Here is a 25,624-nt window from a genome sequence, read left to right on the forward strand (position 1 = left end):
CCCATGGGCCTCGTCCCCACAGCACCCAGCTCGGCACGGTCTCACCGCAGATTAGGGCTGATGAAGCACCAGCTCCCCCTCAGCGTTTTCTGCCCTGCGCCCGACACTCATCCCCCGCTGGGCTTCACTCACTGGGACAGGATTTTTACACCTCCCTGAATCTCCCTGTGATCCCACCTCTCGCATTCAAGGTGGACAGCAGATAGTTCATCAATTCTCCCACCGCTGGGTCCAAGGACTGGCATTCAGGCCTCGGGCACAAGCATATGGTACCACTGTCACTCCACTGATGTAGCCGACCTGTGCAGGTTTTCTGTGGACAGAGATATGGGGCCGCGTGGAGGGTATTGCCTGGAAATCTGGAGCATTGCTATGGAAAACAAAAGAACAAGAGAAGTCTCGGCTGCGAGGTAAGGAGGTAGGAGCTGTGGGGCAACAGGGCCCTCAGGAGTCCAGGTCGTAGCGGACATTATCTGGTCTCCCAGCGGGGTGGGGCAGGCACCTGCCCTGGGGAGCTTCAGCAGGAGACTGGACACACACCTCACTGGGTTATTTGACCCCTGCAGTCTTTCCTGCCCAGAGCAGGGGGCTGGACCCGACGACCTCATGAGGGCCCTTCCAGCCCTAAACATCTGTGTGAGTGTGAGTGTGTAAGAGACACACTGGGGATGTATGAGAGATACTTGGGCTGTGTGTGTGTGTCTCAGGGAATTGGTTGGTGTGTCTGTGTGTGTTGGTTGCAGAGACAACCTCTGTTCAGTAACTGCACAGGATACCCATTACCTCTGCACGTGGACCAGGAAACAAGCTCTTGGTTTTGTGGCTTTTTGAGAGCACCGCAGAAACTGCGCGCACTTTCAGTGCCCTGCGACTCGAGTGGCTCGCTGTTCGTACATGCAACGAAAGGACGTGCACACAGACCCCAAGAACTCTGGGTTGTCTGGGAGGGGAAAGGCCTGGGGATGAGAGGACGGGGCTGGGGGCACGGACCCCTGGGTTGTTTGCGGGGCGCAGAGCAGGGAGAATGGGGGGCCAGGTGCCTGGGTTCTCTGCAGGGAATGGGGAGGGGGCTGGGGGGTGAGAGCAGAGGCCCAGCTCAACCCTCAGGCACTCAGCACACATGGGTCTGGTCCTGTGTCCAGCACAAAATAAGGGCAATGCTCTCCCATGGGGCTGGCCCCCTTCCCTTCCCCTGTGTATTGTCATCAGTGCCAGGCAGGATACTGGGCTGATCACTCCGCCCAGCTGTCCCTCCAGAGCGCTGGGGCTTGCTGGCATCTCCTGTTTCTTAGCTCATAAAACAAGTAACGCAGAGAAACATTAAAAAAAAAAATTTTTTTTAAGACTATTGCTTATGAGTTGCATACCACCCCTAGTATCTCTATTTCCCAATACCCTCCCAATATCTCCCTGTGCCCCCAGCATCTCCCAGTATGACCCAGTGCCCTCCCACTATCTCCCAGTGCCTCCCAGTATGTCCCAATGCCATCCTACTATGTCCCAGTGCCCTCATAGCATGTGCATGGCAGGTCAAGGCATGTCCTTGGTGTGTGGAGGCATGTCCTGCCACCTCTGCAGTCCCCTGTGCTCACACATCCCACACATCTCATAGATTTCATAGATTTCTAGGGTCGGAAGGGACCTGGTAGATCATCTGGTCCGACCTCCTGCTCCAGGCAGGAAAGAGCGCTGGGCCCTGCAAATGTGATCCTTTTGATTTTTTCTAAGGTCTCGCTGAGAATAGAGGTGAGGCTAACTGGGGTTAAGTAACCCGAGCCAGATGCCTGTCTAAGCACTTCTTGAACACCTCCAAGGTAGGGAGGTGACTTGTGACAGCGCCACAGTCTTTGGTTTACTACCTCAATCCTCCTCTCCCTCCTCAGCCCATAGCCCGAGACTGGGAGGATCTAGGAAAACACCAGCTGTGCCCCCAACCCTTTAGCCCCACTCCCTAATCCCTGTAGTGCTTCATGACCCAGCTGGGATTGCTCTGAGCTGTGCCACTCATGCCCACATGGATAAGGAGCACAGGGTACTGGTCACTGGGCCAGAGAAGCTCAGGGATCTTCTCCGCAATGTCTCGGATACGGGCTCCTGGGAAGCAGCAGTCTTCCCGGGCTAAGGGGTCGGGGCATCAGATTGCCCCCTCAGTCGCCCTCAGGATGGAGTCTCCCACGACAAACACTTTGCGTTTTGATGCAGGGAGAGCGGGGGCGGTTCCTACAGTTGAGCCTGTGTTGCCTGCGGAGGTGGGAACTCAGCGGGCTCCGCTGGGGCTGCAAGAGGTTCATACCTGTTGCAAAGCTCCAGCGGGGCGGGGACCTTGGTGCGGTGGGACTTGGGGCCCTTGACTACCTTGGTCCAACCCCTTGGCTGGACAGCATGGGAGGTCCCTGAGTCCTCCCTTCTCCTGAAAGGTGACTGTGGTCTACCCTCCGCCTCCAGGGGTGAAGGGCCTGGTAGTAGGAGTCTATCTCCCACTCACCATCCCTGATGGCACACAGTCTCTGGGCTGCGGCCAGGAGCTTCTGCAGCTGGCGCACCAGAGACCCCGGTAGGGAGCAGACCCCCAAGGGGAGGTGGCCATGCTCCCGGGCCCCAGAGCATGATAAAGTGTCAGGCAGCGCCCAGAGCCAAAAGCCAGAGGCTCCATCTGCGTGGAGCCCAGAACCATGGGCTCCGTCTGGGTGCAGGCCTCTGAGGAGCCGGTGTGGGGCTGCAGACCCCGAAGGGACCCTCAGGGTGTGGTGTGTGCCCATCCACATTTTACCGGTGGTAGTCTGGCTACTACTGTGGCTGGGGGTGCACTGGCACAATCGCTGCACTAACTCATGGACCGGGCAGACAAGCGTGCCTGTTTGCGTGGCCTCTTTGCGAGGCTCTGCTCACGTGGCTCCCTGGGAGCTGGGTGAAGTAGGAGCCGGGTGGGGCTAAGCCATCGGTGGGCCCTTCATAAACTGTGCACATGCATAGAAAGGCTCGCGGATGGCACTGCGCTGGTCTAGGGGCTGGGGGTCCCTGCCCTATGGAAGAAGGGGACAGGTGAGTGCCCCCCGCTTCCCCTGTCTCATGTGCCAGGTGGGACCGGTCATGTGGCTCCCTGGGGGCTGAGCCAAATAGGAGCCAGGGGAGGGGGGGAGTGTTCCCCCTCGGCTCCAACTCAACTGACCCACAGCTGACTGGGTTGGGGTCCCTCCCTCCCTCCCTGATGCGGCCCCCACCTACCTCTGGCTGTGCTGGATGTCCGGGTTGAGGTCCTGCTGGGGGGGTTTGTGGGTCCCTAGGCTCAACAGGGTTGCAACAGGCTTCTGCTTGTACGTCTGTCACCAGAGCTGGGACAAACAACTAGGGCAACTCCTAAAAGACAGGATGGATAAAGCAGAGCTTTTAAATGACTTCTTTGCATCTGTGTTCCTGGACACGGATACAGACATGCTTCCCAAAAGACTTTAGTCTGGCGTGAGAGAAATACCACCTACAGTTAACACTGATGTAGTGAAGGGGCACCTGGAGGGGTTGGACGTATTTATGATGGTGGGCCCCGGGGATCGTCACCCAAGGGTACGAAAGGAATTGGCCAGTGTCATAGCAAAACCATTTACACAACTGTTTGGGTACTCGTGGCACTCAGGACAGGTCCCAGAGGACTGGAAAAGGGTCAATGTGATCCCTATTTTCAAGAAGGGGAGAAAGAAGGACCCGGGTAATTATAGGCCAGTTAGCCTCACCTCTATTCTTGGCAAGACCTTGGAAAAAATCATAAAGGATCACATTTGTGAGGGGCCAGCGGGTAATGCAATATTAAGGGGATCCTGCCCTGTGTCTCTGGCCCCATAATCCTGGCAGCTGGGGGCCCCTCCAGCAGGGCTGGGGGAGCAGGGGCTGTGGGTGGGGGTGAGGGGCACCAGCAAGGCTGTGGGGGCTGTGGTTGGGGAGCGAGGGATACGAGCAGCACCCAGGGCCTGTCAGTGGGGAGTAATGGGCACCAGCAGGACCAGGTAGAGGGGGCTTCGGGGGGGCTTTCAGTTAGAAATTTTGTGATTTCTAATGAGAGATTTTGTGAATTGTTTAGCAGGGAAAACCAGATGACTGGTCATAACCGTGAAAGAAGAACAAGGCCAAAGCAAAATAGATGCTGATCACTCTCAGAAGGAGAACTAGAATTAGGGCAAGGCCAGTGAGGACCCATGAAAGCCTGCTGCTGTTTGGGACATGGGAAGAGGAAATGGCACCCCCACAATCGACGTTAAGGGGAAACCATCATGGGTTTATAGCAGACAGATCCTGCCTGACTAACCTGGTCTCTTTTTATGACTAGGTCACACAAAGTGCTTAGATGCAGGGGTGGAGATAGAAGTTATCTACTTGGACTTTAAACAGGCTTTCGACACAGTGTCGCACCCAATTCTCACAAGCAAACTGAGTAGCTGTGATGTGGACTTTTTCACAGTACAGTGGGTGAAAAACTGGCTTATGGGACGCAGCCAGAGAGTGGTGGTGGATGGGGAGGTTTCTCCCTGGGGAAATGTAGGAAGTGGTGTTCCCCAGGGCTCATTCCTTGGACCAGTGCTGTTCAAGATCCTCATCAGTGATTTGGATGAGGGGTTGAAATCACTCTGTCCAAATTCGCAGACAACACCAAACTCTGGGGTACAGTAAACACAGTGGAGGGCAGAGAGTGAATCCAGGCGGATCTGGACAGACCGGGGAAGTGGGCAGATCAGGATAGGATGCAGTTTAACAAGAAGTGCAAGGTGCTGCACCTGGGGAGAAAGACTCTCCAGGTGCAGCACCTTGCACTTGATGATCTGCAAGGTCCCTTCTGGCCCTAGAAATCTATGACATCTATGAAGTGTTCAAGAAAAAACAAAGTAGCTCCGTCAGGCCTGATGAGAACCTGCGATCATCTTCTGTCCTTGTTGTTGTAAGCATTGCCTCCAAAGCTGTCGTCCTCTCTGGGCAGAATGGCATGCAGGCGACGTGCCAAAGGTGGGACTTAAGGGGTGGGAATTAGAGCAATGACAGGGACATTCATGTTTTGAATCTCTGGTTGCAGCATGGAAAATTAAATTGGATTGACATTTAAAAAACCCTGCACCATGGTGAAGGCACGCTGCAGAGCGCACTGATAGAGTGTACCGTTTCCTACGTGTTTGAGAGTCAGGGTGGTTTCTCAATAATCTCTGCTCCCCTGCCTGTGACCAACCTGCCTCCCCACCCTCTCTCCTCCCTGCTGCTATTGTTCCCTTGTCCTCATTGCTCCTTTCTCTCCATTCATTTTAATCCTTCCATTTACTTTCCCTTTGCCCCCATGGCCCCTCCTCTCTGTTCTTAGAAGCTGACTTACAGGAAATCAGCTGCTGCGCTCAGGTAGGCACCACCCAGGATGAGCCCAGCCTGCACAGAGCAGGAAGAACAATCAGCAGAAGATGGGGCCGTGCAGCCTCAGACCTCCAGGACAGGACATGGATGAAGAGGCCACCTGCTCCATCTGCCTGGAGCTCTTGACAGAGCCGGTGACCATAGGGTGTGGGCACAACTTCTGCTGAGCCTGCATCACCAAATACTGTGAGGACGCTGTCCGTGGCTCAGGCGACGCCGTCCCCTGTCCCAGCTGCAGAGCAGAGTTCCAGATCGGGAGCTTCCGGCTCAACACTCAGCTCAGAAACCTGGTGGAGAAGATTAAAGAGCAGAGTCTGAAACCAGGAAAGGAGCAGATGGCCACTCAATGCTTGGAGCACGAGGAGAAACTCAAGCTCTTCTGTGAGGAGGATGGGGAAGCCATCTGTGTGATCTGCAGGGAGTCCCAGGCTCACCGGGGTCACACAGTGCTCCCCATCCAGGAGGCTGCCAGCAATTACCAGGTAGGTGACACCACTGACCTGAGAAAGCCCACTGCACAGACACACACTTACCTGCCAGGAGAGATACTATGATAGGTTTCAGCCCAGGTGGCTGTACCTGCCGGGCAAGGGCAATCCCCTTCTCCTTGGCTGTGAACGACTTACTGTAGTTGAGCTGAATGTCTATCGCTTGCACTGCAGGGAAGGTGACCTTTGAGAGTCTGCAAATGCCTCCCAGTGCAAGGATCTTGGCTACAAAACCTATGTTCATAGGGTATAATCTTGGCCCTCCCTTTAGCCTGTTCCTTTGGCTTTCAGTGAACTGAAATTAGTGGGCATCTGAACTCCAAGGCCTCCAGGCTTGTGGCTTGCACATAGGATGGCTGCCATGGATTTGGCAGTACCTGAAGCCCTGATCTGAGGGGTCTGCAAGGGAGGGTACTTGCTGGTGGTAGCACCACATGGCCATGAATGATTAAGCTCTGCTTAGTTGATAGGATTCAGAACTGATTTGGCCCAAGAGATAAAACGTATATATATAAGGGAGACAAACAGCAGCATTGAGAAAGAATACCCACCTAGAGCAAATCAATTTAGGCTGGCTAGCCTCTTGATACGCGACTAGAGCACTTCAATCCAAGTTCCTCGCTAGATTTCTGGTTAGTTCCTCACATCGACACCCAGGGAATTGTGGGTGCCCAGAGCTTGGTCCAGTGACAAGAAGAGGTCTCTCCCCCAATTTACTGAGCAGTTTACTGAGGGTGGGTGTGGGGAGGGGTGCGATTTCTCCACACCTTGCACTAAACTATATATGTAGAGCTATATAGCTCTGCATATATACATACATACATACACACCATCGTGCTAAAGGCAATGAGCGGAGGCTGCCCGCAGGGCCTGGGGAGCTTTGGCTGCTCTCTTTATATTTGGTACTTCTCTCGGGCTCACCCTAGCACACCTGATTTGGGTCCGGGCCGCACTGCCCACAGTCCCTGGGCTTTGAGGCTGAAACCCAACTAGCCCTAAACACCTCCAGGGCTAAATTCATGGCCTCTGCCCTCCCCTACAGACACACCTGTGCCTCATGGGTGTTATTTTTTCTATGTTCTTTATCTCAGTAGGGGCCTCTGCCCTTTGGCCTTTACCCACCTTTATTCTGGCCACACGCCTCCAGTTCTTGCCCAACTTCCTTGGTCTCAGCCCTCTCTGTATCAAGACTCTGGGTTCCTTGGCCCTATAACTGGGCTCATTCCCCTGAGTCCTTGGCTCTGCGGGGCTCTTGTTTCCTGCCTCTAGAGAGTGTCCCTCAGGCACCGCTGTGGCCTCCTTTCTGCCTCTGACAGCAACACCTCACCCTCCAGTACTCTGCCAGCTGCAGATCCCCGCCAGGTCCCAGCCACCTCCTACCCCCAGGTTCCTGCCTCTCCTGCAGCTCCTCAGCTACGTGGCTGCTTCGGGCCCGCTCTCTTATATCTCCAACCTGCAGCAGTCCCACTTGCAGAGCTAGCCAGGACCAAATGGGCCTTGGTGGCCCAGGAGCCAGGCTTGTCATGGGCTGGGGCTCTGGCCTCTCTGGTCACACAGCTCAGCCCTCAGCCTCTTCTCACCGGCTGCACCCCAGCCCCTGAGCCACAGCCACTGCCTGCTCCCTGCTGCCCCCTCATCCCTCCTGGGTGCCCCTGGGTGCATGTTGTTCTGCAGCTGGCCTTTGCCCTGCCGCCTACCTCGGTGCAGCCCTCCGGTGCTGCCTCCCGACCTCTTAAGTAGCAGGGATTAGAGGTCCCTGCTACAGGAGGCATCGCTGCTTCCTTCTCAGCTGTGGTGCTGCTTTACTGTACGCTGGAACCGGCACCGGAGTACGGTGTTTGTGCTTGGGAAGTCCTTCGTTAAACCAGCTGTTCTGCTGTTTCAGTCTCCCCCCACAAGCAGGGTTTCTAAACCAGATTGTGTCAGACTAATCTGAGATGCACCTCTGATAACATAACACACTGAACAGGGCAATGCAGAGGGCTGATAGTATTTCCTCCATACAATACAAGTCGGGATATGACACACAACTTGTTTCTGAAAGGCAGAATAAAGATAAAAGATCATTTCCTGTAGCAAGTAACAGAGGAGCAGCAGCCTGGGAGCAGAAACTGCTTCCTCTCCTGCTCCAGGGCAGATCTGACTTTCACTTTTGATCAGCAGAAACTCTTCTTACCACATTTCTCACATATAATGCACACTACAATTTCCAGCAGCTGGTTTTGAGGAGAAAGGCTGTGCAGTATGTGAAAAGTATGGCAACTTTCTAGATTAAGTGAAGCGTTTCATCGTCTTATGGGCTATAACTGGCCTACCTGGAGGGGACGGGTCATTGCTGTGCTGTGCGGTAGCTCAGGTGCTGTCTCAGAGTCAGACGGCAGCACGATCTGTGCAGATGGGAACGATGTGGCTGGAGCAGGAGGCGCCGGGAGGGCCCTGGGGTGTGCAGGGCAGGGGACTAATCCTGTTTAACAATCCTGTCTGTGACCTTGTTACTGGACTCGAACTGGGCTCATAAAGTCTGTGGTTGACACTAAGCTGGGAGGTATTGCCAGTGGGCCCAGATCCACACTGAATGGCTGCAGGACTGCTGAGGTTTAAGGACATGCCTGGGATTCTCCTGCTGGAAAGATTTTGGTTGATCACAGAGCATGGATGCCAGAGCCTCCAGATCCACATTACTCCAGAGTTAGGAATGCTTTTCTCTCCCTTTCCCAGGAAAAAATTCTCCTCTGGACTATAGTCCCCTAGACTATAAGCAAGCACTCACAGTTTGAATTAACTGACCAGTCCCAGGTGTCTCAAATGCTGCATTTCAGCCTAAGAAGAGCCAGCACAGGTGCGGCTTCTGTGGGATGCTGCAGGTCAAAGCAAGTGAAGGGCTGTGGGGGTAAGGGGGGACAAAGCATCCTCTGGTAGGAGCATGCGGCAGCCACCACCTCTCTTGTCCAGGTCTCCGCCTCCAGTTCCCTTCGATCTCACCTCCCGTGCCTTGTTGTTAAGAAAATTGAAGAGAGGTCAGATGATAAGAGGAGGCCTAAGATCTGCCTGGATGAGAACCGTCCTCTTCACAGGCTCTTTCCACTCCTGCAGCCTGTTCCTTTCTACGCCCAACCTGGTGTTGAAATGTGTAGCCTTACCTTACCCCTGGGATCCTGAACCCCTCAGTCAGCAATTGCCACTTGCTCTGCTCCCTCAAGTCTTTCGTAGGGTACTTCAGTCAGTCCTCAGTCTATTCATCAAGTCTGCTCACTGGCTGTTTATTCCCCAAAGCCATGGAAGTTCAGTCAAACTTCAGTGGAGTTCCCTGTCTCCCATGGTGCACGGCATCGCACTTCCTTATCAGTGAATTCAACACTCCCCCTTTCCTATAACAAGATCAAGTGGTTCTCACTGAATCCCCCCGCTTCACTTAATCCACAGGAGGTTACTTCATGATCAGTCACCAGCCTCCACTGATTCCCCCCAACAATAAATTAATTATCTATGAATTCGTCATTTAATTCTAGATGAATTCCACAGTCCCACCCAATCCATGGCTAAGCACTTAATCATCAATTAATTCAATCTCCCTTGGTTAATCGAAGATCAGCTAGTTATTTCTGAATTTATGAGTCTTCCTCCTTCACACTAATTACATTAATTGTCCTGCTTTTTTTCTCTAATTTTGTGCATGAAGTGCCAATCTCGTAGGGCCCTTCCATCATTTTAGGAACAGTCTGGCACCGCTCACTCCCAGTCCGTTACCTTTCTTCCCACCACCAAGTTCCCTTCTCCAGCCTGGTCTCACTCACTGGCCTGGTCCTGAGCTTTCCCGTCCTCCCGGGAACCACACTGGACTCTGGTGCTGGACTGGGAGTCCCAGCTCTGCGTCTCCACGTGCGGTGCACAGCATTTCCAAAACCAGCCGTGCGTTCCCCTCACTGGGGGTCGTGTGTGCCGGGTCCTTGTTTTTGAGCCCACTGGAGCTCTCGGGGACCATTAAGAGCTGGCTCCCTCCAGACATGGCTGTGTGCAACAGGGAACCTGCTTCTTTGTCCCCGACAGCACATGGACCCTTTTTCTGGGTGCTCCCGTGGCCACGCAGCCCCATTGGACTTTTCTGAGTAGGTCTGCCCTCGGACCCTGCCCTGCCAATGTTTCTTGCCTGGCACAGGGATGGGAGCTGGCTCTGTCACAGGGGCCGGGCCCTGGTGTGGAACAAGTGTCTGGAGGAGACCAGAGGGGATGTGGAGATGGACCAGGTGTAGGAAATGCAACAGGGCCTTGGTCCAGGGCAAAGCCTGTGTGCTGCAGACCTGCCCCCTTCCAGCCGCCCACCCCTCCTGCCCCAGCGGTAACCAAGCCTGTTTCCCAAACTGGCCCAAGCTAGGTGAGAAGCTGTGCATCCCAGGGACGGGCACGAACCCCCAGGGTCAGACACCTCGGGGACGTTTCTGAACGAGCTTCTTGGCCAAGCCCGTTTAGTGCAGCAGCATCAGGATGAGTGGGGGAGCAGGGCACGTGGGTGCAGGGCATTCTGGGAAATGCACTTCTGTCGAGGGGCAGCAGCTGGAATTTGCTGGTGCTGGACGGAGATGTTGAGCCATTATTTTGCTGCTAAATAACAGAAGGTTTTTGCCTGCTCGTTACGTGTGTCTGCAGAGCAGCACGGAGGTGACTTCTCCCTCACAGCAGAGTTTCAGCTGCATCTTGTACCCGGTGCCAGAGCCCCTGAGCCAGAGCCTGCAAAGAGGGTTCGAGAGGAGCGAGGATGGGCGCTGCCCTGGGCACGGTCCTGGCCAGTGACTCTGCTGGGTTTTGGTCCCGGGGCCCCAGAGCCCCACACACGGCTGCTTCTGCTGCTTGCTTTCCTTGCACATTTACTGATCCCGTATGAAGCCCTCCTTGTCCCAGCATGTGTCAGGGTCAGGAATAAGGACCTGATGGTTCTCCTGCCAGGTGAAGCTCCAGCGAGTCCTGGATCCTCTGAGGAAGGCGATGGAGAGGGCCCTGGCGATGGAGTCCAAGGAGAAGGACAGCACCGCGGCGTGGAAGGCAGGTGCCAGTTTGTGTCCTCAAGAGCTCATCCCCATGCAGAGCTGGCAGTGCGGGGTGGGGGCAGCTGTAAGATCTGCCCCCTCAGGGGCGGTGTGCCATGGAGGGAGCTCTTCCTAGACATCAGGGGGATGCTGCAGTCTGGGGGAGAGCTGGGACCACACTGGGCTGAGGTGCTGGCAGCTTAGCCCCTTCCTTGCCACTCTTCCAGGGGAGTACAGAGTCACTGCTGCTGGCCTGGATGACATACTTTACCTCCCATAAAATGGGCCACACTCTGCAAGCTGGAGCCATGTTTGCTCCCAGAGCTGCTTCACTTTCTGCACACCCTGAAGCCCATGTCTCTGCCTTTCCCAGCTGTCCCAGGGGCTCTGGGCACCGCAGCAGGATTTCCATCACATCAGTGTTTGGGTTTCTATGAGGTTTTTCTAGCAGTTCTCTGAAACCTAAATGCCTCATATCACGATGGGCATCACTGAGCCAGAAGAGGACTGGTGCAGAGCCCTTCCTGCGGTGCCCTGGGGCAGGGCAGGCTGGGCACTCTGCATTACCCTGCCCTGCGGGGAACGGGAGCCCTGTGCTCTTTCACCCCCGGTGCCCCCGCATGAAGGGAAAGGGGCTCTGGAGTTTGCTGTTCCCCATCCCAGGGCCAAGGGGGAGGCGGTTCTTGTTGCCCTGCCCTGGGCCCATGGACAGGGGCTTCAAGGCTCCCCAGCCTGGGGCAGCTCTCACAGGGGCAGAGGTAATGTTTTGTGGGACTGGTGCGAGCTCGTTCTTCATCCCTGCAGTCCCTTCCTCACGTGTCTCTTGTTATGTCTGTGCTTTTCCTGATTCTTGGGCTGTCATTTCAGGATCTTCCACATTCCCCACCCTGGAAGGGAGCAAGCCACTGGCAGAGGAGCCTGTCTCCTACGGAGAGAGTTCCTGTTGGTGAAGGGGGCTCTCTTGGGGTCCTTGCCATCCATCTCCCTTGGCCAACACAGGCTTGAAGTTCTTTGCATGGAGCACCTCCTGCATCCTCGACCCAGGGACAGCCCCAGGCCTGGCACAAAAGCACTGTCATCAACAGATTGGCCAGAGATAACCCGTGGCCCACTGGGTTTTGCTCCAAGTCCCAGGGCCTTTGCAGAATCCCCAGATCCTAAATCTCTGCTTTGGCCATCAGCCCTTTTGCTATGGGGTGAAAGTATTGTGTGATGCTTTCTCTAGATATTGCATCATTATATTTATGTGTGTATTATATATCTGGTGACAGTATAGCTAGTGACAAGGGGCTGCACACACTGACTTCATACCTTCCCTCTGTCAATGCAAAGTTGAAAGTGGAGATCGCAGCTCACACTTGTTTTTGGTGCTTGTTCTGGAAGAACAAGGTAAAGCAACAGAGAGAACAAATCAAGTCTGAGTGCGAGAAGCTGCGTCGCTTTGTGAGCGAGGAGGAGCAGCGGCTTCTGCAGAGACTGGAGGAGGAGGAGAGGGAGACTCTGCAGAGCCTGGAGGCGAACGTAGCCGAACTCTCCCAGCAAAGCTCCTCTCTGCGCACGCTGATCTCGGAGATAGAGGAGAAGAGCCGGCAGACACCTGCTGAGCTGCTGAAGGTGAGCGTGTGCTGCTGATCCGGCCCCTCAATGCTGCTGCCGTCTGGCACAAAGCAGCCCTCGGCCTGGACCCCAGAACTGGGGGAAACCGAGCCAAGACTCAGACAAGAGTTTCCATCATCCTAGAGGTCTACCAGGTTGTATTGGGAGGAAATTCTCATTTGAGAGACGTGCCAAGTTATTAGTCATGAAGACTTCTTACAGACATGAACATAAAAAAGGGCTGTACTGTAAGTTCAGTGTGTCCACGCACTGAACCCAGCGCATCCCCAGAAGAGGTATCACATTAGTTGGACCTGCCTTGCCCAATGTCTGTGTAGATTGGGCACTTCAGTGGGGCTTTTCTGGAGCTTATCTCTAATATTTGATTGAATCCGCTTTCATAGATTCATAGATTCATAGATGTTAGGGTCAGAAGGGACCTCAAGAGATCATCGAGTCCGACCCCCTGCCTAGGCAGGAAAGAGCGCTGGGTCTAGATGACCCCAGCTAGATGCTCATCTAACCTCCTCTTGAAGACCCCCAGGGTAGGGGAGAGCACCACCTCCCTTGGGAGCCCGTTCCAGACCTTGGCCACTCGAACTGTGAAGAAGTTCTTCCTAATGTCCAATCTAAATCTGCTCTCTGCTAGCTTGTGGCCATTATTTCTTGTAACCCCCGGGGGCGCCTTGGTGAATAAATACTCACCAATTCCCTTCTGTGCCCCTGTGATGAACTTATAGGCAGCCACAAGGTCGCCTCTCAACCTTCTCTTGCGGAGGCTGAAAAGGTCCAGTTTCTCTAGTGTCTCCTCGTAGGGCTTGGTCTGCAGGCCCTTGACCATACGAGTTGCCCTTCTCTGCACCCTCTCCAGGTTATCCGCATCCTTCTTGAAGTGCGGTGCCCAGAATTGCACGCAGGACTCCAACTGCGGTCTGACCAGCGCCCGATAGTGGGGAAGTATCACCTCCTTGGATCTGTTCATCATGCATCTGCTGATGCACTATAAAGTGCCATTGGCTTTTCTGATGGCTTCGTCACACTGCCGGCTCATGTTCAACTTGGAGTCCACTAGGACTCCGAGATCCCTTTCCACTTCCGTGCCACCCAGCAGGTCATTCCCTAGGCAGTAGGTGTGCTGGACATTTTTCCTCCCTAGGTGCAGCACTTTGCATTTCTCCTTGTTGAATTGCATCCTGTTGTTTTCTGCCCACTTGTCCAACCTGTCCGGGTCTGCCTGCAGCTGTTCCCTGCCCTCCGGCGTGTCCACTTCTCCCCATAGCTTTGTGTCATCTGCAAACTTGGATAGAGTACACTTCACTCCCTCGTCCAAGTCCCTGATGAAGACATTAAAGAGTATCGGTCCAAGGACCAAGCCCTGCGGGACCCCACTGCCCACACCCTTCCAGGTCGAAGCCGACCCATCCACCACAACTCTCTGGGTGCGACCCTCCAGCCAATTCGCCACCCACCGGACTGTGAAGTCATCCAAGTCACAGCCTCTTAACTTGTTCACCAGTATGGGGTGGGATACTGTATCGAAGGCCTTCCTGAAGTCTAAGTATACAACATCCACCCCTCCTCCTGTGTCCAGGTGTTTTGTAACCTGGTCATTTATATTAAAGCACCAGAAAGCCTTGCTGAAGTGTATGATCTATACAGATGCTGTGGAGCAAGGACGAACTAACGTGCTGCCTCTTCCAGTAAAGCACAGGGTTTTTTGGGTTTCTTTAATCATTTCTGTCAGCAGCCAAAATGGATAGGGAAGCACATCTGGAGGTAGCCATGCAAATGTTCAGAGCAATGTAATGCTGAGACAGAGGTGACAGCAAAGAAATGGTTCATCACCCCTTGGCAGCATCCTAGTGCACCAGGCAGAGCCAGACTTAGGGATTTTCAGACAGTGAAGAAATGGATGCACATAGAACAGACAAGTCATAAACTCAATAAATGTTGGTACAGATGGTTTTGCCCAGCAAGGAAATATTCACTATTACCCTCATCCTTCCCTTTCTAGGATGTGAAAAGGACCTTGGACAGGTGTGTATCTTCCCCTTCCCCCTCCCAGTAGATTTCTGCTCGGGCTGTGGCAGGAATATCCATGTGGAAGAGCTGGGCTGAGCGATGATTAGGGATATGTTCATCTTAGGAGCAAGGATGTGAAGCTTGAGGAAGCAAAAGCTGTTTCCACAGAACTGAAGACCCCGTGCAGCGTCCCAGGGATGGTGGAAATGCTAAGGAAATTCAAAGGTACACCGCAGTGCATGTCAGGTCATTGGCAGCAGCAAGAGCCGTGCTGAGTGCACTGGGGGATGTAGCACACGCAGCACGGGGGATATGACTGTCATTTTGGCAGAGAGTCTCTGCAGTCCTGCAGCGGTCTCCTCAGCCCATGTCCGAGGGTCTCTGGATGGGCAAGGGGAAAAGTCCGGTTGTAATTTCCATGTAGGGCACGGCTGGGTCACTCCAGTGGGGACAGGGGAAGTTGGAAACAGGGAATGGTCAAACAGGTGGATCCCTGTTCCTGATGTGGGAGAGAGGAGGTAATGTCAGGATCAGGGCTGGACAGCAAAGTGGCGGTGCTTTGACATTATCCTCTTCCATATACCCCAGGCCCAGTTGCTGCCACACAATGTCCTGGTTAAATCTCTGAGTTAATCTCTAGGATCCCATGTCTGTCAACTCAAGGGCAAGGGCTGAAGGGAAATCTGGGCCTCTGCATGCAATGGGGAAGGTCCCACAGTGTCCAACAGCCTGCAGTCCCTGGGCTCTGCAGTGTGGTGCAGCCTGCAGTACCCAAGGGAGCTGAGCACCACCACAGGGATGCCCTTGGTGCCATCCTGCCCATTCCCAGGGCTGTGCTCAGGCCCTGAGTGCAGGCGGATGAGGCAGCAAGTATCTGTTCCCTGCTTTCCATTGAAAGCTCCTTTCCAGCTATGTTTGGCCCCTACAGCATGATGCTCCGGGCTTCATCTTCCAGCCCCATGGCCAGCCCATCTCTCCCTGCCTGTTGCTTGCTACTCCCCGCACCCTGGGGCTTTCTCCCCTGCACACACTCCCTGCCCTGGATGCAGCTCAGTGCCTGCCCTGACACTTCCTTTGAATTCAGATCCTAGGGAACCTTCTCTCCTGCCTCAGGTATTTCTTATAATGCCTTCAGAGTGTCAGTCCCAATGTCTGCCATGTCAGCTCTGGCTCCACAGAGGGGCAGACTGTTCCCTTCCCTGAGGCAGCAGGAAGGGCAGGTGGCCCAGACGTCAGCCTCAGCCAGGCCTGGGCTTGCCCTGACAGTGCAGACAGGCACCCGCAGCCCCCAGCCCCCTCCAGGCAGCAACAAACACGGACCCAAGTGGCAGGTCCCAGCCTGGTCTCTGCAGCTGTTTCCTGCCCGTGATGGTGCAAAGCAGCAGCCAGTGCAGTCCTGCCCACACAGAGCTGCAGCCCAGAGCTGGTTTCACCTGGGACTGGGTTTGGGAGAGTCAATGCATCCGTTCTTAAAGGGGCTTTGATGGTCAGTCTGTGGTGTGGATCAGCCCTGAGGCTTTCCTGAATGGGGAAGGCTTGGCAGGGAAATTGGGGGTGTCTCACTTATCTTGCCCAGAGCTGTCACCTTCCCCATGTGTGTAAGATAAGCCTGGAGTCAGGGTGAGTGTGGGGAGAGCCTGGCCTTGGCCAGTCTGCATCCAGAGTGGGGTGTAAGATCTCCAGCCCTGCGGGGACACCCTGCCTGGACCTGCCCCTGGATGAATGTTTACCAAGAGTGAGGACAGGGGACAGTGGAGGCAGTCCTTGGGGCCTGGGCCAAGCTCTGGGGGCACTGTGCGGTAGGAGCAGGTGTGCACAGATCACAGCCCCTGGGGGACACTGGGGAGGGGAGGTCAGGCTGGAGCTGTCCAGACCCTAGAGCAGGCGCTGCTTAGAGGGGAGCTGGGACTGGGCCCAGGTGCAGCTGAGCTCAGCTGGGCTGCCCTTCATGAATGGAAGAGGCTCTGCAATGAAACCCAGCATGTCCCACTCCTTACACGCACACAGTCACAGTCATAGAAAGAAGGACAGGAAGGGACCAGTAAGATCACCAAGTCCAGTCCCCTGTCATGGGCAGGAGGCAACTGGGCTCAAATGAGCTCCAGGATGTCCTTGTCCAGCCTTCGCTTGAACACCTCCTGGGATGGCCACTACACGATTTCTGCTGGGAGTGTGCTCCAGATTGTAGTTACCTATACAGAAAAAAAGTTTTTCTTATGTCTATCCTAAGGTTTTCTCAACTAGCTTGTGCCTATTGGACCTTGCCCTCCCGAGGGCTGCCTTGCATGCACAAGCCCAGCCTGTCACCATCCCCTTGTGGGTCACATGAGCCTGGACCAGACTGACCATAGGGAGGGCCTGCACTGGGCCAGTCTGCACCCAGATCAGGGTGCGAGATCTCTCACCCTGCAGGGATCCCCCAGCCCTGCCCTGATCCTGCCTGGTTGTTGAGAGTGAGCAGGGGCTGTGCGGTGGGGGGTGGAGAGCACAGACGCTCCCTGGGGATGTGAGCCAGTCCCTGCCAGCACTGTATATGCTGGGGGGCCTGGGCATGGCTGTAGGGTTGTGCAGCTCACAACAGGGGACAGAGCAGGGGGAAGGTGCATTCACACTGGTGCTCTGAACAGACCCCATCCCAGGCTGCTCCTCCTCCCCAACCTGCCCTTGCACAAGTGCTGCACGAGTCTCCTGTGGTTTCCCAGGGCTGCATTTCCCCAGGCCCCAAGTGGCCCCGGAGCCCAGGTCCTGTTGGGAGCCATTGGGATTTCTGCTCCTGGGTCACTGCGATGTGTTTGGAAACTGCATCGGGATGTGCAGCTTCTGGCACAATGGAGGCTGGCCAGTGCGGCACCTGGGCCCACGGGACTGGGATTGTGCAGTGCTCGGGGGGCAGACGGCCCCGGTCCCAGCAGTGTCCCAGGTCCTGTGTACACGGGGTGTCCTTGTCCCAGCGCAGTTCCTCCGGTGGAGACCCCCAGAGCAGACACACGGCGGGGGGGCTGGGACATGTCTCTTGTGCAGCTGAGCCCAGAGGTTTGGGGCAGTCAGTGGGGAAATGCCCCCTCCCCGCTCGACTGCCCCAGACTCGCCAGCAATGGGCCCCGTTCTGCGGTGCTTAGTGCCCCTGTCAGTGCTCCCCCTGCCCTTCCCTCCCCTCCCCACCCCGTGCGCCCAGCCCCATGCACGGCCCTGCCCTGGGCTGGGCTCTGGGGCGGCGCTGGCTGTGGGGTGCCCTGTCTGCAGTCCTGTGCCCACAGGGCAGAGCAGCCCCGGTGAATGTGGGGGAGGAGCAGGGCAGGGCCCTGCTGGGATGACATCATCGCATGCCCCTCCCCCTCCTGGGGCCTGCCCTGCCCCCACCCCATGTCCCTCCCCCCTCGTGGCTCCAGCGCCCAGGCCGGGAATGCCCCGGGGATGAAGGGCCGGTGGGGACGTCCCGTTTTCCTGTCCCCCCATTTCCTGTCCCCCCATTTCCCCGCGGGGCGATGGTGATTTCCCAGCAGGATCCGACCCGCGAGTGCTGGGACGCAGCGAATTCCCCGTGATCGCGGGGACCGCCTGCCCCGGCCCTGACCCGTGACTCTCTCCCCAGTGGACGTGACTCTGGACCCAGGGACGGCTCATCCCAACCTCGTCCTGTCTGAGGATCGGAAACGTGTGAGACTCGGAGACACCCGACAGGATCTGCCCGACACCCCTGAGAGATTTGACCCTTGTGTCTGTGTCCTGGGCTCGGAGGGGGTCACGGGCGGGAGGCGCTACTGGGAGGTGGAGGTGGGAGACAAGACGCGCTGGGCCCTGGGCGTGTGCAGGGAGTCTGTGCGCAGGAAGGGGTGGGTCACATGGTTAACTCGCGATGGATACTGGGTCGTGTGGCTGTGGTATGGAGGATACAAGGCCCTCACCGTCCCCATGACCCCCCTCCCCGTGCGCGTGCGGCCCAGGTGGGTGGGGGTTTTCCTGGACTACGAGGGGGGCGAGGTCTCATTTTACAACGTGACCGACAGGTCCCATCTCTTCACTTTCACTGACACCTTCTCCGGGATCCTGCGCCCTTACTTCAGTCCTGGTGTCAATGCTGGGGGCAGCAACGCGGCTCCCCTGACCCTGTGCCCGGTCCCAGCCCAGCCCTGAGGGAATCCCTGTCCCTGCCATGACCCGCGGGGGGCACAGACTGTCCCCTCCCCGCGCCCCGACTGCCACCCCTCGGTGCCCCCGGGGTGGGGGCAGGGCTGGGGTCTCCATCACAAGAGCTGCTCCAGCCTGGACCCTGCTGCTGCCCTGGCCCAGGGCTCGTCTCCCAATCCGCACACGCACAGCACCCCGCTGGGAGGGACCGGCTCCAAACTCTCATCCTTCACTTCCAGATCCCTGCAGTCCCTCGGGGTTTTACTTGGTTACTTTGTTCACCTCTCTCAGCACTTTCCCCCTTTCCCCTGCCCTCCCTCCATTCCCTTTTTTATTTAAAATAAACACGTCTGCATCGCACACCTGCTCTCTGCACATCATTGCTCACCCTCTGATGAGTGAGCACTTGCTCCTGAAAGCTGATGCATCTGGGATTCAGTGAGTCTGGTGGTGCTCAAGCTTTCTGGTGTGCGAGTCCAGGGCCACGCACCACGGGCCTCATGTGGGTCAGATGACACAAGTGTCCCAGGCCCAGCACACGTCACATTGTGCCCGAGTGCCCGGGGTACAGGGTGCCTGGGGGTGGGGAGCAGCAGGGAGGGGAGAACAGCATCCCTAGCGCTGCTCCTGGCAGTGCAGCCGCTACCATTTTTTGCTTGGTGCCCAGGCCACATGGTCCAGTCTCCTATTTCACTCTCCTGCTGCCGGGGGTCCTAACAAGGTCAAAATGTCACACATCACGAAATCACTGGACCTGTGGGGTGGGTGACTTTGCTCTGCAGGCAAAATCTGGCCCATGGCCCAGGGGTTGATCCCTCCTAAGTCTATAAAGTGCATCTCTATCCCGCCTTGTGTCTGACTTCACACTAACACAGCTATCTGCCTCTCTCAGACCACATCACTAGTTCTCCCTTTCCTTTAGTCATTCGACTCAAGGCACCCTCAGAAAGCGCCTGCTCTATATTTTCACTTGTTTTGCTACAGAAAAATAATAGAGCAGTTCTTCTGATGCAAAGATCTCAGAAAGGCCACAATGGGTCAACAATGGTTTTGACACTGGATTCCTATTTCAAAGCTTTGGGTTGGTTTTGTGACTAGTGTAGAGGTGTTTGCACACCTACCAGTGCTAAGGAGCCGACAGCGCCTGGATGGGAAGCACTGCTCCAGATCAAACTGGTATCAAAGCCCCTTTACAGCCCAACGTCTCCACTGTGCTGGGCCAGAGACAAAGATGTAATTGGTGCAGATCTTGCGAGGGAACAGCGGGAGAGGCTGGACATCCACAAGTCAGCAGGCCCGGCGGGAATGCACCCAAGAGTGGTGAAAGAGTTAGCTGACATCGCAGCATGACCAATGGCGAGGGTGTTGGAGAGCTCCTGCCCCTTGGGAGAGGTTCCTGAAGACTGGAAGAAGGCCGGGAGCACAATACGATAGACTGCTGCAAAGACAAGCCCTTAGGGGTGCACAGTCTGTGGCGCTGCACACCCCACACACGCAGATGCCTCCTACACTACTAATTTGCAGCTTTGTGGGGAGGAGGGGGTTGACCCTGAGATCTCCCAGGGTCAAAAAACCCACACCAAAAAAAGTTGGGTGGTGCATACTGCGGCAGTGCATGCCCCAAAAACTGGAGCCTGGCTGGTCCGATCTATTCTCCAGCTTATGGCCAGGCTCCCTGCTGCGGGATCGCTGAGGCTGCAGCTCCCAGAGGCCCCCGGGGCCCCAGGAAACACTGCTGGGGCCAGCACAGTTGCTGCCCCAGCCTCCCCTACCCCACGGTTATTGGTGCAATACTATATAGACAGGTGCACCAAAATGCTCCAGCACTTGTAGCAACAAGTCTGCACAGGCCTACACAGCAAAGCACTTTCTATTTTATACTGCTGTTTTTATTCCATATTTGCCAGATTCAGGAAGGAGGCGGCAGTGAACTCTGAGAAACATCATCATTTGTTACGTGTTAACCAGCACCAAGAGTGCAACGAGAGACTTGTCCTCACACATTTGTTCACTTGGTTGTGTTTTTATGCAACAAGGAGCAGTTCCTTCAATGGCTTACCTTATACTGCAGTGTAAGCCTTCCCAAAGAAGCCCTGGGCATCTGCCCAATATCAAAAAAAGTTTTCAAGCATTTTCCCTCCAGACAACATCAGGAAACGAAAGACAATGCTTTACTCTGAAGGGGCAGAGCCTCAGCTGAGAGACGTTGTCATTGCTGCCCTGCAGTGAATTGAAGCCAGCCAAGGGTCTGTCCTTGGGAGAGGTCCGAGCTCAGCATGTTCCCAGCTCTACAGAGCAATTTGGAGCCTCTAAATACGTATTTATGCATGGGATTGATATGCCCCCGTCCCACCAGAGGCGCAGGGAGCTCCCGTACAAGAACAGGACAACTCGGCACACGGGAGAAGAGAGGAGAAAAGTGAGAGACAAGAGAGCAACACGACTTCAACGGGGAACGTAAAACAACCCACTGTGCGACACGGCAGCCGAGCGTTGTGTGCTCAAGACCTTCCCAGACAAGGAGGTTTTACATTGCTTCGGAAATACAGAATGAATCGATGAGGAGCCTTTCCGTATCTCTCTTCCAAATCCCTCATCCAGGTTTCTAATCACTTCAGGGGGGGTTTGGTTTTTGTCTCAGATCCTACAGACATTTAGAGAAAGACACGACCAGCCGTTGATCAAGGGCAAGGGATTGCAGCAAAGACAAACAAGCTGTTTGTATGAACTGCCGATACACACACTGCATTTGTATCACAGACAATACTGACACCAGAGTACTTGGGGGAGACGAGAAGTGAGTTTGTCGGTGTAAAGACTAAAGCCTGTGCATCTGCATTGGGCCACCGCTTTCCTAAGAGACCGCTGTGCCACAAACGAGCTAATGTAACGCAGCAAGCGCTGGACCAGGCGTTGGGAGGACAACAGCTCTCCCTTCCCTAAGCCCATCGTTGGCACGTCCATTTAAAATCAATCGTTAGTAGAGAGTTAACAAAACCCCACTAACAATGTTAGCCAGTGGAGAGAAGCTAAACCTTACTGTCATGTCTGAAGAGAGCTACTGCTCCGTGGCTGTGTTTATCTTGAAATTGGTCCCCGTACTCCAAGGCATTTCGAGCATTAGGGCTCATTTCCACCAACACGAGACCTTGTCCCTGTCTGCTCTCCCTGCTACAACCAGCAGCCCCCGCTTTCCAACGGCTGACAGCAGAGACACCGCGCGCCGTTCTCCACCAGCATCACTAGCCACGCCAGGAGGGACGGTAGCAATGCCATCATCTAATTTAAAATTAAAACAAAAGTAATTAATCCTGTGCTCTCAGTTACTATACTGAGATTTAACCTAACACGCTACGGAGAATGCCATTCGAGCTCTGCTTTTTCTATACCAAACTACGGAGCTGGGGACTGACTTTCCCTTAGAAACGTTCATTTTTATTCTCCACAGAGACAATGTAAGCTCCCTTCCTGGCATCATTCATTGCCCACATCCTAAATCTGGAAAAAATAAATCAATGGAATTCGAGTAATATTTGGAAGACTGGTAAAATGCAGGTAAATGTTCAGTATAAAAGCTAAACAACTTGAGGGACAGCCACACAGGTCTGCTTCTCATGGACACGGTTTCCAGCAGCCTGAAGACACCGCTCAGCACGAGGCCCTGAACCTCGGGGCTGTCTGGACGCAGGGGAAAGCCCCCAGGAGCTTCCCACCAAAAAAGACGAGGCAGACGTGGAGGGGGGGAGGAGGAGGATGTGTGTACTATTGCTCATACGTGACATGCCAATACTTTAAAACTGGATTTGTTGCTCTTGCTTGTTCTGTAATGAGAATGAGAATGAGTGCAATGAAAGAGAAGGGGAGTAGATGAATTAAAAGGAGCACGGGGTTAGAAATAAAGAAAGGAAGAGCAGCATTAAAGGGAGCGTGCTCTACAAAGGACAGGCTCATTTGAACACCACTCTTTGAAAGGCTTCCCCCAACATTTCCCGTGTGCTACACAAAATACTGACATGAACAGCACATTACTGTACCTTGTTTCTCTGTACTTTGCTGTCACAAATGAGTTAGACAACATGCAGATGCAATACTGCCTTCCCCGAGGAGCTCCAGGAAGCACGCTGCATTCAAAGGGAAACCTGTGCGATGTGAGCAGAGCGCAGCACGACTCCTGGGAGGGCACAGCGTGGGATTATTGTCTTTTTTTCTAGCCGTGGTGCTCAGGAGAAAAGCCACTGGGAAAAAGTCCTTACATGAGAATATAACAGTTTACAGGTGTTGCACTCTTACGTGGAGCAAGACTGCATTGAGATCGGACGAGACCTACAACGAGCAGATCTTTTCTTTCTCTAATGGTCCACGATTAGGTCTTTCCCTGGCACAGACCCTGTAGAAGAGTCAACACGGACTAAAGTCATCACCTGTACTTCAGAAAACACATATGAAATGATAAAAAAAAACATAAAAGGTGGGCAGACTTCCCCATTCGGTGCGCAGAGCGGGGAAGGCATCGTCTTTGAACACAGAGGCTCTATCCGTGAATCCTGACATGGCCAAATCCAGGGTCTGGAGCAAAGCTGCCAAGAATGGCTTCAAATGTGAACATGGCAACAAAAAAGTGTGTTTTGCAGTTGTTCCTCTGTGTGCCACATGGTCAATGTTTGCAGCAGACGGCTGGCATTTCTTCCATGGATTGAAGAAGGGGTAAGATGCTTCAGAGTTCATACTCAGTTAGGATAAATTTAAAAAAATGCTGAAAGGGATTCCTGAACTAAATATGGCAATGAATTATACAGCATCCATTTAATTTGACAGATAAAAGGTCATTGTACAGTGCCCCAGAATGAGTGATTTAGAAATAGCTGCCAACTTCTGCACGGAGGACACAGCTGCATTGCAGACATGCCTGGGAGAGCGCTGGAGTGAAACACCTGGGATGCCTGGAAAAGACAACTCGGGACTCTGGGAGAAGCTGCCTGGCTTGCCATGGATGCTAGTAAGATCCAGGATCCACCAGTTAACCACGTTGATATGAGCCGTCCTCGTTAGGTTTCAGTCAACACACCAATGTATGCACAGGGCAGCTATGAACTTGGAGCTATTCACAGAATTGTAGAAAAAAGAGGGTAAAAGGGACTCGGGAGGTCATTAGTCCAACTCCTGCAGGGCCAGGCCAGTGTGCACCATGCCAGACAAATGTCTGTCTGACCTCCGCATCGACCCCTCCCCAGACAGACTTCACAACCTCTCTGTGTCCGTGTTTAATCCCCCTCGTTGCTAGAAAGCCCTTCCTGTGGTTCGGCTCTGTAAGGTGTCGGCACCAGGGAAGTTCGGCAGTAACAACCGGCGCAGCCAACGTGACAGCAAACGATTTAGCTGCTAGCATAAATCCAGATTGCTCCGAACAGAAGGATCTACTCGATCCTCATCTCCATCTGCAACCCAACAGCCCTCATCTGCCCCACGGCTGACACACGGACGGAGTCATGGCCAAGCGGGGTTGCTCCGACTCCTCTCCTCTCCGGCAGCTTTTCTCCTGAGCACCCCGGCTAGAAAGGGGTGTTGGTTGTAGCCGTGTTGGTCGGAGGCCATGGGCAGGCCTGGTTCCTTGGGCAGATGTGATATCTTCTATTAGACCAGAGAAATAGTTGGAGAAATTGTTCTTTGCCAGCTTTCTGGCACAAACGCCCTTTTTCAGGCACAGGGAAAGTCTGCCTGACGGCTGGAAACTAAATTAAACAGGACCCTCATCATCACCGTCCCGGTTCAAGGAAGTGGCCTTGACATTTGCCACAAAGGTGTGGTTAGCCGAAACCCCTATTGGTCTGTGCAGAAATACTGTTGGACGTTTGCAATGTCTGACATCTTTGCAGAGAACCAGACACACGAGCGACGTGCCGTCCCCTGGCCTGTATTCATCGCATCAAATCAAAGCAGAGGTGCAGTGGGTTTGCTGGGCCTGAGCACAGAGCAGGGCTTCGTCTCTCCTTTAACCAGCGCGGGGTGGAGAGCGGGGGCAGCGTCTTCTTGTGCAAGCCTCACGCACGTGTCCTGCAGGGCAGGTGACAAGCCCATCCCGCCGGTACTGAGGACTTGCTCTCTCTCTGTGCAGCACGCGGTGCCGGGAGGGCTGCGGGGCACGGCGCGAGAGGAAGCGCAGGACCGGCACAGCATGGCTACAGCAGCAGCAAAGCCAGGGGCGTTTGCAGGCGGGAGCAGGGCTTGGAGCCAGGGGAGGGAAGGGTGCAGCCTGCCCGCTCCCCCGCAGTGTCCGGCCGGCAAATCCCGCAGCCCTCCGCCTCCAGCTCGGCACCCCGCGGCGGGGCGGGGTTGCAGCTCCCCCCGCCCCTGCCCTGTGCCTCCGCCTCCGCGCGGCCGAGCCGGGCCCGGCTCCCCTCCCCTCCCCTCCCCTCTGCGGTGTGCAAGTCCCGCCCCGCCCCGCCCCGCCCCGCCCGCGGCTCCCGGCACCGGCCGGGCTCTGCCCCGAGCCAGCAGTGCGTGCGGCTGTCTGTCTGTCTGTCTGTCTGTCCGCGTGGGCCTGCGTGTGCGTGTGCGTGCATGTGTCTGTGTGTGCCTGCATGTGCAAGTGCACATGCCCGTGTGTGCGCATGTGTGTGCATGCATGTCTGTGTGCTTTCGTGCATACGTGTGTCTGTGTGCATGTGCCTGCATGTGTGGATGTGTGTGCATGTGTCTCTGTGCATACGTGTATGTGCCTGTGTGTATGTGTGTAGTGTGTGTGTGTGCTTGCATGCATGTTTGTGTGCATGTGTGTGCACATGAGTGTTTGTTCGTGTGCATCTCTCTGCATGTGCACATGCCTGTCTGTGCATGTGTCGGTGTTCATGGCACTGAGAGAGTATATGTGTCTGTGTGTCCATGTTCAGAGAGTGAGTTTGTAGAGTGCGCGCCCGTCTGCATGACTGTGTGTGTCGGTCCATATGTGCATGCATGCATACATCTGAGTTCATGGCATGGGAAGCGTGT

At 54.9% G+C, this 25,624-nt stretch overlaps 1 protein-coding gene and 2 long non-coding RNA genes across 3 annotated transcripts; 1 reads left to right on the forward strand and 2 right to left on the reverse strand.

The window, feature by feature from the left end:
• Positions 1–1,320: 1,320 nt before the first annotated feature.
• Positions 1,321–25,026, reverse strand: LOC132248881 (uncharacterized). The gene is made up of 2 exons (XR_009460333.1): positions 22,672–25,026; positions 1,321–5,669 (listed from the first exon to the last, which is right to left on the reverse strand). It is a non-coding gene; the product is annotated as an uncharacterized LOC132248881 (long non-coding RNA).
• LOC132248880 (E3 ubiquitin-protein ligase TRIM39-like) lies at positions 11,839–19,008 on the forward strand. Its single transcript, XM_059723403.1, has 4 exons — positions 11,839–12,505; positions 14,502–14,524; positions 14,634–14,734; positions 18,102–19,008. The coding sequence occupies exons 1-4, from the start codon at positions 12,104–12,106 to the stop codon at positions 18,641–18,643; spliced, it is 1,068 nt and encodes a 355-aa protein (XP_059579386.1). The 5' UTR covers positions 11,839–12,103; the 3' UTR covers positions 18,644–19,008.
• LOC132248882 (uncharacterized) lies at positions 14,183–18,207 on the reverse strand. The gene is made up of 2 exons (XR_009460334.1): positions 18,140–18,207; positions 14,183–16,701 (listed from the first exon to the last, which is right to left on the reverse strand). It is a non-coding gene; the product is annotated as an uncharacterized LOC132248882 (long non-coding RNA).
• Positions 25,027–25,624: the final 598 nt, after the last annotated feature.

Source organism: Alligator mississippiensis, chromosome 1 (assembly GCF_030867095.1).
Source record: "Alligator mississippiensis isolate rAllMis1 chromosome 1, rAllMis1, whole genome shotgun sequence".
NCBI lineage: Eukaryota > Metazoa > Chordata > Crocodylia > Alligatoridae > Alligator > Alligator mississippiensis.

Bases quoted from the DNA above. Each gene is read 5' to 3' on its own strand.
- LOC132248880 (XM_059723403.1), top strand. From the start codon at position 12,104: ATGCTTTCTCTAGATATTGCATCATTATATTTATGTGTGTATTATATA. The intron at 12,506-14,501 runs GTGAGCGTGTGC...TTCCCTTTCTAG, and splicing joins CACCTGCTGAGCTGCTGAAG to GATGTGAAAAGGACCTTGGA. The intron at 14,735-18,101 runs GTACACCGCAGT...CTCTCTCCCCAG, and splicing joins AATGCTAAGGAAATTCAAAG to TGGACGTGACTCTGGACCCA.